Here is an 18,430-nt window from a genome sequence, read left to right as displayed (position 1 = left end):
ATCCGTGAGCCTAGACTTATCAAACTACTACCAGCAGGTATCAGAAATATTGCTGGAACAAGTGTAGAAGATTTCAAGAAGAAACAGGATCTATACTTCCGCAGTGTGCCAAATTAACCAGGTTTTGATGGATGTGCAGGCTGGGTGGAAAAGGGTACAGTCAACAGCAACAGCCTGGTCGATCAGGTATGAGAGGCCAATTCACGAGAATAAGGAAATTTTCACAACAGGTCATAGGTAAAAATCACAGGTAAACTCCCATTTCCCAGGCAGTGTATAGCTCCTGGCCCTTCCAAATAAACAAAAACGTTAATTTTAAGAATGTTGGTAGAATTATCGACTGTATGTTAGGTAAAAGGGCACAAGTGCAACAAATATAACATTTTAATGAGGCAACGTTTCGCTCACCAGGAGCTTTGCCAAGCCGTTAAGGCTTGACAATAAACTGTCTCATTAGCTGCACTTGCGTCCTTTTACCTAGCACAACAACAATAATAATAATAATAATAATAATAATAATAATAATAATAATAATAATAATAATAATAATAATAATAGTAATAATAATAATAATAATAATAATAATAATAATAATAATAATAATAATGATAATAATAACAATAATAATAATAATAATAATAATAATAATAATAATAATAATAATAATAATAATAATAATAATAATGATAATAATAACAATAATAATAATAATAATAATAATAATAATAATAATAATAATAATAATAATAATAATAATAATAATAATAATAATAATAATAATAATAATAAAATTGGTCATATGCCTTTTTTAAAAACTGTGTAAAACTTCTATGTTTTTAAAAAATCTCACATTAATCTGATAATTGATAAACCACTATGAATAATTTGATATTATACAAGTGTTTCTGATGTTCTGAGAAAACAAATATTTCACATTTCAGAAAACTCTTGAACTCGGGAAAGAGCGAGGCTTCCAAGCAATGAACGTGGAGGCTGCCAACAGCCTCACAGCAAGGATCGGCGATCGCTTTGAGTTTGAAACACTGGCGATGGTTGACTTGACCACCTTGGAGGAGGAGTTTGGTATTAATACCTCCATCATCCCAGGTGAGACCATCATTAAGCTGATGATGAAGCGTTTTCCTGGCAACATCTCCATATCTAACACTTCACCTCAGTCTCACTAGATTAGCGCGTCGAGCCCCAGTAGGATGTCTGTCTCGATAGACCAACACATTGTTGAGTGTAAACAGACCAGCTGCACACATCGCTAACAAAATCATAAAAACATGGTTACAAATAAACCAAGGAACAGGTGGCTAACACACTGGCCTGTGAATGTTAGGACTCATTTGCCATGTGTTCAAACCCCACCCGTTCCATGGTTTGCACATATGGTATATCCATGTCTGACAACCTTACAATTAAATTGAACAAAAAAGGAACTTGGCGTAGTTCTGTGAGATGTTCGAAGCAGCAGCCATTCGTAAGTTTAAAGACGCAGAACTGAACAAACAACTTCCCTAGGCAACACAATCATATGTAACTTAACAGAATAAGAAAGGAGCACTGCGGCAATCTTACTGGCCCGTGTTGTATACAATTCTCTCCTACTGGCCAATGCTACACAGATCCAAGTCACACCCACTCAAGAGGGAAGAATCACTGCTGCAGACTACTGCTAGGAAAGATTATATCACCGCCTGTACCAGAGAATTGTTCCCAACTGGATGTATCATAACAAATTATTGCACTGTGCCACTGACTCCAACCCATCAGTCAGTGGCCTCTCTACCCTGACTTAGCTATAGTGTCAGCAACTACCACATTCTCTTCTGTATCGCTCTTCGCCTCAACCGTAGGGCTGATGGTATCCCTAAACACTTCATTGTATGAACACGTTCAGTGTCTGTTGATTTTTTTCCTGACAAAAAACATTGCAGTCAATAACCTTCCAGGAATCCCCACCTTTTCCTTGATGATTAAGACACATCTGCAACACGTGGGTTGTCATGTATGGGGGGGGGGTATTGGACGGTGGTATAATTGGGGAATATGTGAGTAACCGGAGGGAGTAGGCAGTAGGCAGGAGAGGTGAGTCGGGCATGGAGTCCAGTGATTAGCGAAGATAATGTGAGGTCACTGGTGACTACACCTTCACTTTTCATTACTCTGTACTGTCCACACTACTCACACTCTCACTACTTGAAATAAAATAATGAATAAAGGAGCAATAATTTGGACAGTGAATATACTATTCCACTCAAACACAGTTTATTATTAAGTCCTTGTATAATAATATATTTGGGAACAGGAGAACATTATTGGGGTTTAGATAAATGGGGATTGTACATATAAGCAGTGAGACAGGGAATACAATCAACTGACAAAACAGAATATAACTTACAGTATAGTTCAGAGGACAGTTCACCACAGGAACTCAGCCACAGGTCCCAAGACCTACACAGCCGAGTACTGCTCCAAGCCAGTACTCTGCCCAATGTCTCCAACAGTCTCCTCCCGAGACTCTCCAGCTCAGCTCTGCACACAGGCCAGAGCTCTGGTCGACTATCTGCTGCTCAGAGCTCTGCATACAGCAGCAGCTCCGCTCGACGTATCTCCTGCTCAGCTGTTCCTTGAGCTTGTATGGGCCTTCAAACATCCCCCACAATGGGGTGTGCACCACGTGTTTTCACCTGACGCCGAGATCTGATGCCATCAAGAACAAAAAGCCTCTGACTTAAGCCGAAAAGCGTGTCTGACAGCTATTTGCCAAGGCAAGGTGTGACCATATAATTGGTTAAATTAGGTCTCCCTTCAGAGACACAAGCATAGTGGACTACATCACATCCCTCTTTCTTCCCCAGTTTAAAATATCTGAGAACTAGGACAATTTGTCCTAAGTTATTAGACTATTTTAACCCTAACCCCTTAATTCTATTACAATTATACATAGCATAATACAAAATTATTCAACAACATAAGTTTTTCTCAACCTTCTCAACTATCACAAGGCAGCACAATCAGTACACCTCACAGTTGACCAGTATAACAGTTGCTCTCTGGTGCAAAGCCTCCTTACCCATCATTTCTCCTTAAAACTAAATATCAGCCTTCAGTGCCTTCCCTACTTTTACTGGAAATGCACTAGTCGGTACTAGTCACCCTCGCACATTAACCATTGGGCCAAATCTCTCTAGGCTTCATTGGCATGGAAAACTGTTCCAACGGGTTGCATTCTTTCAAGTAAATGCAACTGAACCACTTCACGACCACCAAGGTCGCATTTTCAGCACACTTCACATGCACACTTCAACATCTGAAAATCGAGATAGGGCAGGCATGGCAGCTAAGACTCACCATTATCCTATGCCACTACTAGGATTCACTGGCATCATAAAACAAAGTAGCCATGATCACCGGACCATTTTCAAGGTCACCTTATTCCACAAAGGTATCACTAACACTTCTGGCAAGTCAAAGTAGGCTGGGGACATCTCACACTCTTAATCGTCTCTTATGGCTGGCAGGGCATCCCAGCATATCAATCGTACCGGTTGGCCAACATGACAGCATGTACCTCCATACCACCTATGGCAGCACTCTGGTTCCAGTAGCTGGAGTCCATCTCCACATCTAGCGTCCTTCTACATCTCTGAGGATGGCAGCTCCTTCATAGTAGACTCTCTTATCTTAGCACACCAGCCAGAATCCCTCATACACCACTGCAGAATCACCGCCGTCATCTCCTCCTGGGCTAGGCAGCATCACAGCAAGGCCACAACATCGCAGCATGGCTACAGCATCGCAGCACAGCCCCAGCATCACAGCACGGCCACAGCATAGCAGACAGCATCACAGCACGGGCACAGCATAGCAGACAGCATCACAGCACGGCCACAGCATAGCAAACAGCCTCACAGCATGGCCACAGCATAGCAGTCAACATCACAGCATGGCCACAGCATAGCAGACAGCATCACAGTACGGCCACAGCATAGCAGACAGCATCACAGCACCACAGCACGGCCACAGCGTCGCATTATCACAGCATGGCCTTAGCAACGCAGACAGCATCAGAAGGCCTCGCCTCAGTAGACCGCAGCATCACCAGCAGCCGACATCAGCAGTCACAGGCTATGGTCAGTTGCTCGAGGTGAGGTGAGGTCACTTCAGGTCATTAACAGAGGTGCGGTCACCCATCCCTGGCAACTGCGGGTAATTGGCGGTCCGTGGGTGATGGTCACAGAGGCTGGGTGACGCAGACACCCACTACAATGGATGACACACCAGGGCAACAATACAGCTACTGGGGCACATCAGCTGGGTGACTGGACACATCGGCTGGGTGACTGGGCACATCGGCTGGGTGACTGGGCACATCGGCTGGGTGACTGGGCACATCAGGTGGATAGCAATCACAGGCAGCTCTTCAATGGGTGACAGTTGTGGGTGAGTCTTCCAAGGCGGGTTGGGTGACGTCTCATTCCTCTGTAAATATTCAATTTCGGCCAGTAATTGTTTCCTCCGAAAGTCTCACCCATTGCTACAAAAAACGTGATTTCTAATAAGCATAGAGATCTCCAGTGAATACTAGAAAGGACTGCCCTTCTAGCATCCAGCCTGTTACTGGATTTTTGTAACAAGTAGTCAGTATCCTGGTCCAATTATCCATTAGAATTCAGTAAGATTCAATAGTGCTTCAGGATTACAACTGGCAGGCTACTAACTAAAGAAATTAAAATTTAATAATAAGTTTATTTATAACAAAATTGTCTAGGCGTATATTATCAAAGTAAATTATAGTAATCAATTGAATATAATATAGGATACAAGTTCCTACACTTCTCTCATGTACAGTAGTACTGTGCTGAAGGCACATATCACATCTTTATGGCTTTTAAGTACTGTTAGTATATAATAACATACAACAAATATATACAAGTAAGTTTGTGTGTATGTGTGTAAGTGCTCTAAGTAGTTCGCTATGTCTCAAGACTCGACTAGATTTAACCAGTGACTGACTAAAAGTCCTCACATAAACTAATTTCTTGACCAACCTTGAACAATAAAATGATAATGATAAGCCTAACAACAATATAACAAGCAACAGCAACACAGAATCAGGAACAAGGAAATAATATAATGACACTAAGTAGGGACCATCTGCAGATCCTCTACTAAAGTCACAAAACTCCCATACTACTGAATCTAAGTTCAGCATTAGAAATTCCCCGACTGTGACAGTACACAGATACCAGTATAAATTAGGCGAGAAGCTACAGCTCAGAACCTGAGTTTCTCAGAGTGTCTATGCGACACACAACCTCAGTACAACATCGAAAATCACTAAGTCTAGGCTATGTTCTGTGAACAGAGTTACACAGAACAAACAACAAGAAAGTGACGGAGACGATCTTCCAACAAGGGCCAGCAAGGGAGAGGAGTAGAGGGACCTCTTGCTGGAAGCAGACTACTCCAGGCGAGGTGTGATCACCCCCCTGATCACGTGACTCTCCGTGGACTGCTGCTGCCCAGCAACACAGAAGCCGGCAGCGAAATAAGCAACGAGAGGAGCGATAGTTAGACAATGCTGTCAGCTACTTAACACTCGAACTATGAGCACTGAATAATATATATAAATATTACATCCTACCTAATAAATATAACTAAGTCAAATAATGATATAAAGCTATTATTATATAAAGCTATTATAATATAAAGCTATAATTATATAAAGCTATTATCACAAATATAAGCAATATAAAATTATATGAATGGGTAATATACATTATATACATTGTGACCCATTCAGGGGTCGCAATACCCCCCCCCAGCACGACACACAGTCGCACTAGGAGTTGCGTTATTGTCTTTCACATGATTACTCTTATAATAACTCATGTCACTTTATTAACAATTTAATATCAAAATTCAGTATAAAAAGGAATTTGTTTGGTAGGTGCTGCAAGCGGGTGGTTAATGATACGTCTTCAGAGGCTTCTTTGTTTATTGTTAAGTGTTAAGTCATGGTGGGTACACAGGCTTGTGTGTTTGTGCCCATGGCCTGGGCAGGGCCATCCCACGAGAGAGACCTACTAGTACTTGTGTCTTCCTGCTAGGCCGCTGTGTGAGTGAGAGCGAGGCAAGTCTGGGCATACTGAAGTGGCAAGGCCTATAGGTGGCAGCACCAGCATGGCGCAAAATATGAACTAAGCTGGCAGACAGCATGGGCTGTCTGTGCAGACAGTACAGGCTGTCTACATCAGAGTCACCCTTGTGCCAACACTTCTTATATTTCACAGTGTCTATTTCACTATATTATGCCCCTCGTACTAGGGCAGTACACAGTATCGTATCTCTGCATACTTATGGTTATGTACATCAGTGTGGAGACAGGATAGCGTAGACAAGCATGACACATTGAGGCTCGATCATAGTAGTGGAGACTCGCATTCCACTACCACTCTTAAGTAGTGGTAGTGGAATGCGAGGCAGTATGGACATCTGCGTATTATAAAGCTTAAGGTGTGTAGTGAGGGGGGTCTGCGGCAGGACTGTTCTGTCACTCAGTAACTAACATCGCCCACACAACACTACACACTCAACACTCAGCTTCTGTCTCCAACTGTGTCCTTCTCACACCAACATATCACCACTACTGTGAATATATAAATAGAGTAATTAGACATGAGTATACATATTTAAGATGGGCTGGATAGATTATGTTACTTTACTGAATTTGACATAGCAAGTAACAAAAGATATTTGGGCATAAAATTATGTTAATTTAAATGTAACAATGATAATTAAGGATGTGACAAAGCGTCAGCAATTATGTTACAATGACCACTGATATGTTGTACACTAATAGAGTATGGCTGGATTCTGAGAGCCCACCTCATGATCCTAGCATTTTTACTCTTCATTGTATTTATATGAGTGGATTGTGGTCTGAAAAAAACGTTAATTTTAAATGGGGAAGTGCCCAAATACACGTCAAAATGTTCCAAGGACACCACAAGAGCTAGAGCCTCTTTCTCAATAGTGGCATAATTTTTCTGGTGTCGTTTGAGCTTAGATGAATAGTAACATATAGGATGGAGAATGTCAGTGGATGTTGACTGTTGGAGCAGCACAGCACCCACTGCATTACTACTGTTGGAGCAGTACAGCACCCACTGCATAACTACTGTTGGAGCAGCACAGCACCTACTGCATAACCACTGGCATCTATATGTAAAAAGAAGGGAAGATTGAAATTAGGACTCCTCAATACAGGAGCAGAGGAAAACAAACGCTTCAGCCTTTTCAATGAGTAAACAATCTCTAGTCCAGATGAACTGAACTTTGCTACTAGTAAGCTCAGTGAGAGGTGTAGGTGGAGGTGTGTGTGCTGGCCTGCCTGTCACTTGACACATGTGACAATGTTGCACATGATCAGGTACTGTTTCCTTCATTTTTGGCCAAGTAAAATGTTTTGCCAGCTTACCGAGTGTCTTCTTGACACCCAAGTGTCCTCTTATGGGATTATTGTGAGCAAAATCAATGGCTTGTTCACGAAATGTAACTGGTAACACTACGAGATACTTGACTGGTGGAAACACTATCAGCTGACAACTTACATGTATTTTTCTCCATCAGTACACCATTACTATAATAGTAACAATTATCGAGATCCTTTGCTTCACTCTCAGTAACTGCTATATCTCTCAGTCTTTCCAGTGACTGATCAACAAACTGATCCTTGATTAAATCATCATGAGTTAGAATTTTAACGTCAGTTGTGTCCTGACTAGGTTGATGGCAGGGGGGAGTCAATGTTAATGATCCTGGGTGCAGAGCATCACTAAACAACATATTCAAGCCCAAATCATTGTCATCAACTAACTCTACAGGAGACAAGGATGGTTGTTGTATCTTTGACATAACTCTAGTAATTGCACTGAGAGGAAATAAAATAGGCTTCTCTCTACAAGCTTCAATGGCATAATTATCATCAGTGTTATTATCAATCGCAAGTGGTTCCTTACATACACCAGCATGAAGGATATCATTCTCTATAAACAAGTCCACTGACCTGATGGGAAATACACCACTGGATATACCTACTGAAATATAACCAGTATAATAGCTTGTTTCAATGTAAACTTTGTGCAGAGGTACTTTTATAACAGCCCCACCATAAGCTTCTAACAATGCATCTATCTTGGTATAGGTATTATCAGTTATGGGCAGTACATCTCTTAATAACGTGAGATAGCTGCCAGTGTCTCTGAAAGTAATTATCTCAGTTAGATGTAATTTGTCAAGTCCTACTTTGCCTCTCGATAAGTAAGGACTCATCGCTGAACGAATCTTATCGTCAGATACACTTTCTGATGCTAGCCATCTACTCTTATTAATATTATCTAAAACAGAGGAATTAGAGGTATTACTAGGATTTTGAAGCCTTTGTTGCACGGAAGAGGATACGACTTGTGTGGGGGCGCCAGCTGCATGACCGCTTCTCGTATCTCTTTCTAACTTATAGCAATACTCTCTAGCATGTCCTTTTCTGTTACAATAGGTACATTTAACTTTCTTCTTCTTCTCGATATCAGACTTCTGTCTTACCACCGAGACAGATTCAGGATTGTGAGTTTTCCTGGTAAAGGTACGAGAAGTTACAGTAGCAGGTACATCAGGCCGGCACTGATCAGCTGATTTAGGTTGCCAACTTCTAGGACAATTTTTAGTTACCTTGTTTCCCTGTGTTTTATTATGTACAAGTTTGTGAGAAATCTCTTTCTTCTCACAAGCAAACTCTACACAAGTTTGATCTTGTCGTCGTTGTAACATACGAAATGCACATTGATAACTTACAGGTAACAAGTTATATGTCTCTAGAATAGTTTCCTTGACAGCGTCATAACTAATGTACTTGGCAAATGGTAAAGCAGCAGTACAAGTTTGAGCTCTTCCTGTCAAAGCTGTGTGCAACAAGGTAGTCCAGTGCTTACATGGCCAGTTCATAGCACATGCCTGGTTCTCAAACACATCAAAATAGGTGTCTAAGACACTCTCAAAAAACTTAGGAACCATTGAGGCAGCTTTCTGCACATTAAATGTGTCCTGTGTTGAACTAACAGGTTTATCAACTTTATCAGATTTATCAGTCTGTTGTCTTCCGAGACAAACATTTTCTCTCTGGAAATCTTCTTTGTTCAATTTTCTCTGCCTCTATTCGTGCAGTCTGCAACATAATGAGGCGTTCCAACCTCTCAAATTGTTCCTGAGAGATAGGACCAGTGGGTAACGGAGGAGTAAGGAATCTAACGAATGAGTCTGGATGGCCCTAAGGTCAGACACCTTGTCCAGCCATCCCTAGAGAGTCTAGATCTGGTCTAGGATAAGTAGATACAGGTGTAGCATACATGGTACTAGTATGAGGCTGAGTCATACTACCAGCTACACTCTGTACTATTGTGTTAGTGAGGCGGGAAGGTGTGAACGTGTAGGGAATTACACTAGGCTCAGACACTACTGCCGTAGTTGCTCTGTCTTCTACGTCATCAAATAGAGTCATACTTTCTGTTAGCGACACTATGCTCTCTGTATCTGAATCATAATCAGACATCTCTGCATAAGCAGGAAACAACATATCTTTAATTAACGCTCTGACAGTTTCTGTGGTGTAATTCCTGTTATACGTCACACCGAGATATTTGGCTACTCGCCAACACGTCTGAAGTTTTAATGTACTTAACTCAGACAAAGTCAGAGTATCAATTAACTGTTTCACTTCGACATACATTACGAAAATAAATGCGCTACGAGAGAGTGCCCCTCAAGGAAGGTTCCTTGATGTTGGTGAGGGGCTCTTGATTTAGGGAATTGGATCTGTGCTCCAGTTCCCCGAATTAAGCCTGAATGCCTTCCACATCCCCCCCCAGGCGCTGTATAATCCTCCGGGTTTAGCGCTTCCCCCTTGATTATAATAATAATAATACGAGAGAGTGATTATGGGAAACTATAATCCTAATAGGAATTTTAGTGTTGGTTGTCTTAGAGCTAGAGCTCATAAACAGTATTTCCATCTCCTTGGATCAAGAGACTCAGTCAAGTACATACATCCACGTATTATGTTGTACAAGACTAAACTCAAAGTCTTCAGCTTAGGAAAGTACTCAAAGTGTTTAACCATAGAGTTAATAATGTGTCAAACTGGACAATTTCTCCAACACCTTGGATCAAAAGCATCCCGGACAGGCCCGCATTTGTTACAAAAAATTCGATTTCTAATAAGCATAGAGATCTCCAGTGAATACTAGGAAAAATATTCTAATATTCTCCACCATTTATCCCAAACCAACACACAACTCCACCAAATATCATTTTTCAACCACACAATTACTCAGACCCATCGTCAAAAAGGTCAGTTAAAATCACTAGGATTATGATAACACATAGATATTACTTTAGCCTTACACACACAAGAAAAAAATGGTGGCAAATGGTAGCCTGGAGAAGAGTCTAGCTCTAGGGTCTGGTGGTCAGTCCCTCAGCCTGGAGAAGAGTTCAGCTCCATGGTCTGGTGGTTAGTCCCTCAGCCTGGAGAAGAGTTCAGCTCCAAGGACTGGTGGTCAGTCCCTCAGCCTGGAGAAGAGTTCAGCTCCAAGGTCTGGTGGTCAGTCCCTCAGCCTGGAGAAGAGTTCAGCTCCAGGGTCTGGTGGTCAGTCCCTCAGTCTGGAGAAGAGTTCAGCTCCAGGGTCTGGTGGTCAGTTCCTCAGCCTGGAGAAGAGTTCAGCTCCATGGTCTGGTGGTCAGTCCCTCAGCCTGGAGAAGAGTTCAGCTCCAAGGTCTGGTGGTCAGTCCCTCAGCCTGGAGAAGAGTTCAGCTCCATGGTCTGGTGATCAGTCCCTTAGTCTGGAGAAGAGTTCAGCTCCAAGGTCTGGTGGTCAGTCCCTCAGCCTGGAGAAGAGTTCAGCTCCAAGGTCTGGTGGTCAGTCCCTCAGCTTGGAGAAGAGTTCAGCTCCATGGTCTGGTGATCAGTCCCTCAGTCTGGAGAAGAGTTCAGCTCCATGGTCTGGTGGTCAGTCCCTCAGCCTGGAGAAGAGTTCAGCTCCATGGTCTGGTGGTCAGTCCCTCAGTCTGGAGAAGAGTTCAGCTCCAAGGTCTGGTGGTCAGTCCCTCAGCCTGGAGAAGAGTTCAGCTCCATGGTCTGGTGGTCAGTCCCTCAGTCTGGAGAAGAGTTCAGCTCCAAGGTCTGGTGGTCAGTCCCTCAGCCTGGAGAAGAGTTCAGCTCCATGGTCTGGTGGTCAGTCCCTCAGCCTGGAGAAGAGTTCAGCTCCAAGGTCTGGTGGTCAGTCCCTCAGCCTGGAGAAGAGTTCAGCTCCATGGTCTGGTGATCAGTCCCTTAGTCTGGAGAAGAGTTCAGCTCCATGGTCTGGTGATCAGTCCCTTAGTCTGGAGAAGAGTTCAGCTCCAAGGTCTGGTGGTCAGTCCCTCAGCCTGGAGAAGAGTTCAGCTCCAAGGTCTGGTGGTCAGTCCCTCAGCCTGGAGAAGAGTTCAGCTCCATGGTCTGGTGATCAGTCCCTTAGTCTGGAGAAGAGTTCAGCTCCATGGTCTGGTGATCAGTCCCTTAGTCTGGAGAAGAGTTCAGCTCCAAGGTCTGGTGGTCAGTCCCTCAGCCTGGAGAAGAGTTCAGCTCCAAGGTCTGGTGGTCAGTCCCTCAGCCTGGAGAAGAGTTCAGCTCCATGGTCTGGTGATCAGTCCCTTAGTCTGGAGAAGAGTTCAGCTCCATGGTCTGGTGATCAGTCCCTTAGTCTGGAGAAGAGTTCAGCTCCAAGGTCTGGTGGTCAGTCCCTCAGCCTGGAGAAGAGTTCAGCTCCAAGGTCTGGTGGTCAGTCCCTCAGCCTGGAGAAGAGTTCAGCTCCATGGTCTGGTGATCAGTCCCTTAGTCTGGAGAAGAGTTCAGCTCCATGGTCTGGTGATCAGTCCCTTAGTCTGGAGAAGAGTTCAGCTCCATGGTCTGGTGATCAGTCCCTTAGTCTGGAGAAGAGTTCAGCTCCATGGTCTGGTGATCAGTCCCTTAGTCTGGAGAAGAGTTCAGCTCCAAGGTCTGGTGGTCAGTCCCTCAGCCTGGAGAAGAGTTCAGCTCCATGGTCTGGTGATCAGTCCCTTAGTCTGGAGAAGAGTTCAGCTCCATGGTCTGGTGATCAGTCCCTTAGTCTGGAGAAGAGTTCAGCTCCATGGTCTGGTGATCAGTCCCTTAGTCTGGAGAAGAGTTCAGCTCCATGGTCTGGTGGTCAGTCCCTCAGCCTGGAGAAGAGTTCAGCTCCATGGTCTGGTGGTCAGTCCCTCAGCCTGGAGAAGAGTTCAGCTCCATGGTCTGGTGGTCAGTCCCTCAGCCTGGAGAAGAGTTCAGCTCCAGGGCCTGGAACGATATCGTTCTCCAGGCTAAGGGACTGACCACCTCAAATACTATTTTCTTCAAGGTTGATGGACTGATTACATCATCTTTACTTCATTGCTGCTCCTGCTGACTGTATTTGACTGAAGAAACCTGCTGTCTAGGTGAAACGTTTCAACAATAAAGATACCCAACTGTCGCACATGTGACTTAATCATCAACTTGTCGGTATTTTATACAGCTTTTATCACATATTTTCCTTGTTACAACTCTGCTCACAAGGGCACAAACCAAGACTTAAGTATAATTAAATTACCTTAATTAAATTCTTCATCCTAATTAGTGTTTCATTTAGAAGGTTTTGAAGCTTATTTCCATAGCAGTTTTACTGATGTCGACACTGAAGTCATACTCTCTTGGTGTAAATGTTATCATTAAAATAGTTATGTAAATGCAATTTTTAATCGACGAATGACATAAGAACATAAGAAAGAAGGAACTCTGCAGCAGGCCTACTAGCCCAAGCTAGGCAGGTCCAAGTCTCCTACCGGCTTAAGCCAATGCCCCAACCTAGTCATATGAGGTCACATTCACTTAAGGAAGGAATACGGCAACTGACCTAGTAGCACAAGCTAATCAGGTCCAACTCACACCCACCCACACCCACTTATGTATATATCTTACCTATTTTTAAAACTACACAACGTTTTAGCCTCTATAACTGTATTTGAGAGTTTGCTCAACTCATCCACAACTCTATTACCAAACCAGTGCTTTCCTATATCCTTCCTGAATCTGAATTTTTTCAACTTAAAACCATTGCTACGAGTCCTGTCTAGGCTAGATATTTTCAGCACGTTATTTACATCCCCTTTATTTATTCCTGTCTTCTATTTATACACCTCAGTCATATCTCCCCTAATTCTACGCCTTTCTAGAGAGTGCAGATTCAGGGCCTCAGTCTATCCTCATAGGGAAGATTTCTGATACATGGGATCAACTTTGTCATCCTCCTTTGTATGTTTTCCAGAGAATTTATAACCATTCTGTAATACAGTGACCAAAACTGTGCAGCATAATGTAAATGAGGCCTAACCAAGGATATATAGAGTTGAAGAACAACCTAAGGACTCCTATTATTTATGCTTCTTGATATGAAGCCAAGGATTCTGTTAGCTTTATTGCAAACACTTATGCACTGTTGTCTTGGTTTCAGATTACTGCTAATCAGAACTCCTAATGTTGTGAGTGTTTGTGAAGATACGATGATTGGAGTGGAACACACTCGTTGGGTGGTAACACTTATGTTAGCAGAGTGTGAGAGGGGAGCCCAGCCTGCCCTGTTGCCTGTTGTAGACCTATCTGAGAACTGAGAGAGAGGAAATGTGTCTCACACTCACATGCAGCATCATGTAACGTCACATATGATAGCCACTGGCCCTAGCAAAGGGGTCATCATTGTAAAACATATGGATGGTTCTAACTAAGATACTCAGATAACATATACATGTACAAGGGATCAGCAACTATGCTGACAGCTCGGTCATGTTATATATGTCGTCTCGACATACAATGCTATGCTATAGGCTGAACAGGCAGGTGGCTCTGAGCTGATTCTATACAATAGGAAAGACATATGTAACTTAGAACTAATGGATGGTATCATAATGCATTACAAATTAGAAGAACAGATCATAGTATAATAAAAGATAGAATTGATCAATCGATCTGTATTCATGCACTCTACGGATTCTGAGGAAGAATATATATTTACAAAGGAGAAAGTAATTAACAGCAAAGACAGACCAGGCACATGCAGGTCATACTGCTAAATCTTAGAATTTGGAGGGAAAATGAACACAATTTTTTTTTTTTTTGAACTAATCAGCTAGTAACAAAACACACAGTTGACAACTTCATTCAGCTTGATCATCTAGTTATACAGGCTATGTACATTTAAACCCAACTCTGTGAGGGTAAGATTTACATATGCAGATGGTTATTGCCTCTGGGAGAATCGAATTCTTTTGCAATGGCTAACACATGCCTTGACTGAGGGAGATCTGAACAAGCATCTACTAGAGATACTTGTAGGTTTCTCATTACTTGTCGTGTACGCAAGCAATAACGACATTCAGGTTGATCATCTGACTGAGTGTTAGAGGTAGAGGGTACAGAGTCTTTTTTTATATTTTATTTAAAACATTACAATACAAGGTGGAAATTATATTAAAAGGTACACAAAATGAGTTAAATCACAAATTCCCAATTCACCCTTACAAAAATGATTACAACAGACGAAGTGTTCTGACACCCTAATACCACACACCATATACACCCAGTTATACCAGAGTTATATACCTGTGAAGGCTTAAACTTTTGACACAAGTTCACCCCTCCCCCTCTCGCAAATATAACCATCACCAACCTGACTGCATCTTAACTTAACATTAAAGGATACATAGGAATTACACTGTCATGAGTGATACAGTAACATCTTAGACACAAAATATTAATAACAATGAAATGGGATACATGTCATTACTTAACACAATGACACCTCAACCTGGTGAAAGAAAACCCCAAAAGCTTAATTTTCTAAGAAGGTTGCAATATTGAATGTCAACTCTCAAAGGCAACTTATGTGCAGTCTTAGCATGTAAACCCTATTCATGCAACATAGTATATAAATAAAACTTTATATTATGAAAAACATCACAGAATACAAAGGTATAAAGTATAAACCCCAGCCATGTAGCGGCTACACACAAAAAATTCCACATACTTCCCTAACACAGACAAAACAAAACAAAATTTTTGTGACAACTGCACCTAAACACAACTCACATCATATGACTTAAGACTGCTATGTACATAGATAACAACATAATAATATGACTTAAGACTGCTATGTACATAGATAACAACATAATAATATGACTTAAGACTACTATGTACATAGATAACAACATAATAATATGACTTAAGACTGCTATGTACATAGATAACAACATAATAATATGACTTAAGACTACTATGTACATAGATAGCAACATAATAATATGACTTAAGACTGCTATAACAACATAATAATATGACTTAAGACTGCTATGTACATAGATAACAACATAATAATATGACTTAAGATTGCTATGTACATAGATAACAACATAATAATATGACTTAAGACTGCTATGTACATAGATAACAACATAATAATATGACTTAAGACTGCTATGTACATAGATAACAACATAATAATATGACTTAAGACTACTATGTACATAGATAACAACATAATAATATGACTTAAGACTGCTATGTACATAGATAACAACATAATAATATGACTTAAGACTGCTATGTACATAGATAACAACATAATAATGTGACTTAAGACTGCTATGTACATAGATAACAACATAATAATATGACTTAAGACTGCTATGTACATAGATAACAACATAATAATATGACTTAAGACTACTATGTACATAGGTAACAACATAATAATATGACTTAAGACTACTATGTACATAGATAACAACATAATAATATGACTTAAGACTGCTATGTACATAGATAACAACATAATAATATGACTTAAGACTGCTATGTACATAGATAACAACATAATAATATGACTTAAGACTGCTATGTACATAGATAACAACATAATAATATGACTTAAGACTGCTATGTACATAGATAACAACATAATAATATGACTTAAGACTGCTATGTACATAGATAACATAATAATAAATCTAATTTGAATGGATCACAGTTGATCAATCAGCCTTCACATATCAGGCGTTAGAGAATAATTCTCATAGTACAAGTCCAACTTGCATGTAGTCCCATCTCGCTACATACAATAATATGCGTATTATCTACACATAATACTAACACACTGGACAAGCAACTGTCCATCACTTCCAATCAATATGCTGCCCTACCCTCGCTCTGCACAGTGATGTAGGCAACCCCCCCCCCTTGAATACCTTATCCATCATCACTACTACCTTGAAGGAACAGGAGTACTATATGAATAGTGTATAGTCCATGTCACACAAAAAAACTGGCCAGCTCCACAGGTGCCAGCACCCGTGGTTCACATATTCACTCACGCATCACTCATCCAACACTCATGCAAACATTTTGTTGTCATCCATTACCAGGGAGGCGACCCTGTTTTCACCCATGACTTCCCTACCCCAGCAACACTTTCCAATCGTACCCTCCCCTCCCTCGTATATTACAAGTCTAATAAAACCTGTAACGTAAGTTGCCTATATCCCTCTGAAAAATCCTTCACCCACCTCCTCCCATAAATTTCCTTATTTCTGCATACCGTTTTATAGAACGTTACCGCTAACACCCTCCTCTTCACCTCAGTAACCTGTTTCCCCCGCAATCCCCACACTATATAGATATAATCTGCCATAATGTATCCCACAGCTCTGATTACACTTTCCTCCCAACCCCCCACGTCGAGACTTAATGCTCTCAATACAGAAATTCCTTTACCTCCTATCCTATTTATCACCCTACTTAACCACCCCTTGACACTCCTCATTCCATCACAAAAATATACTACATGAAAAGCCGACTCCTCCCCACCACATATCCCACACTCCCCCCCCGTCAACGACGCGTCTATCCCGTAGAACCACACCTGACGGTAAAATGCCATGCAGAAAACGATACATGACATCCCGAACACGAGGTTGCAGCCTCATCCTACTCAACCTATTCCATATACTTCCCCATCCATACATGGGGAAAATTCCCTCTACAGGCGCTACAACCCTCCCGGCTAACAATCTACACAACCTACCTATTTTAACCTTTGCTGGCTCTCGATCCCACGCCAGAGCCCTCAACACAGTTTCACACTCATGCAACTCAACTCCTGTATACATCCGTTGCAATCTGTTATGGATCCTGGCCAAACCCCCCCCACCCACACTTTCCCTCATCACCTCCCTTTTAATGAAGACACATTTGACCCTCCGCTTTAAGTCCAGCAATCCCAGCCCCCCCTTACTTACAGGTAACATTACCACATCCCTTTTAATCCAATCACAGCTCGAACCCCACAAGAATTTAAAAACCTTCCTAAGTATATTCGTTATTGCTGGCCCAGTTAATGGGAACACGGCTGCCACGTGCCATACTTTGCTATACAGTAAGATATTAATAGCAATGGCACGCTGCACAAGGGTCAAATGATAAGGTCGCAATGCACCCAAGCGTCCCTGAATCCTTTCTACCATCCTAATCGAGTTTTCCGTGCGTGCCACAGTTAGATCGTCTGCATAAATCAGACCGCAAATTTTTAACGAATTCACCTGCCTCCCCACAACTGCACTACCCCAATCAACCCTACCGGCCCAAGCCCCTAACCCCATAACCATGGATTTATCTGAATTTACCCTCATACCAGTTGCCCCTGCGAACATTTTTACTACCCCGTCTAATGTGTCCATTGACATCCCCTCCCTGATCAGAACAGTTGTATCATCCACATACCCAATTAAAACTGGCCAAACCCTCGCAACCTCACACCCTGGTCCCTCTACGTGACACATACGCTGCTCCACCAATCTATAAAAGGGGTCCTGTATGCACGCAAACAATAATTGTGACATAGGACACCCCTGCCTAATTCCCCTACCCATTACAATCTTCTCACCCAATCGACCATTAATCTGTACCCTCGCTATTGCACCTCCATACAACGCCTCAACCCAACCCACTATTTCATCCCCAAACCCCTGACCCCTGAGGATGGCTTTTAATGCTTTCCTATCCACTCTATCGTATGCCCCTTGCCAATCGAGCGCCACCAAACCTCCCTCCCTCCCCCCCCTTTTGCCTCCACGAAATCCCTAAGTAACCCATGCCCCTCCACCATGGACCTCCCTGGCAAACCAAACTGAGTTTTTGATACTACCCGCCCCACCACACACTTGACCCGATTTCCCAAAATCTTCGCGAACAATTTATAATCTGCGCATAACAACGAGATCG

The 18,430-nt window shown here is 42.1% G+C and overlaps 1 protein-coding gene across 1 annotated transcript in view; it reads left to right on the top strand.

Moving 5' to 3' along the window:
* Positions 1-10,617, top strand: part of LOC128686274 (uncharacterized) — a 44,910-nt gene extending 34,293 nt beyond the window's left edge. The window contains exon 5 of the mRNA XM_070091483.1: positions 942-10,617. Coding sequence (XP_069947584.1) covers positions 942-1,187 — 246 coding nt within the window. The 3' untranslated portion in view covers positions 1,188-10,617. The remainder of the gene's footprint in view (positions 1-941) is intronic.
* Positions 10,618-18,430: the final 7,813 nt, after the last annotated feature.

The sequence above is a fragment of the Cherax quadricarinatus genome, chromosome 35, assembly GCF_038502225.1.
Source record: "Cherax quadricarinatus isolate ZL_2023a chromosome 35, ASM3850222v1, whole genome shotgun sequence".
Taxonomy (NCBI): domain Eukaryota; kingdom Metazoa; phylum Arthropoda; class Malacostraca; order Decapoda; family Parastacidae; genus Cherax; species Cherax quadricarinatus.
This window is presented reverse-complemented; position numbering and strand designations above follow the sequence as displayed.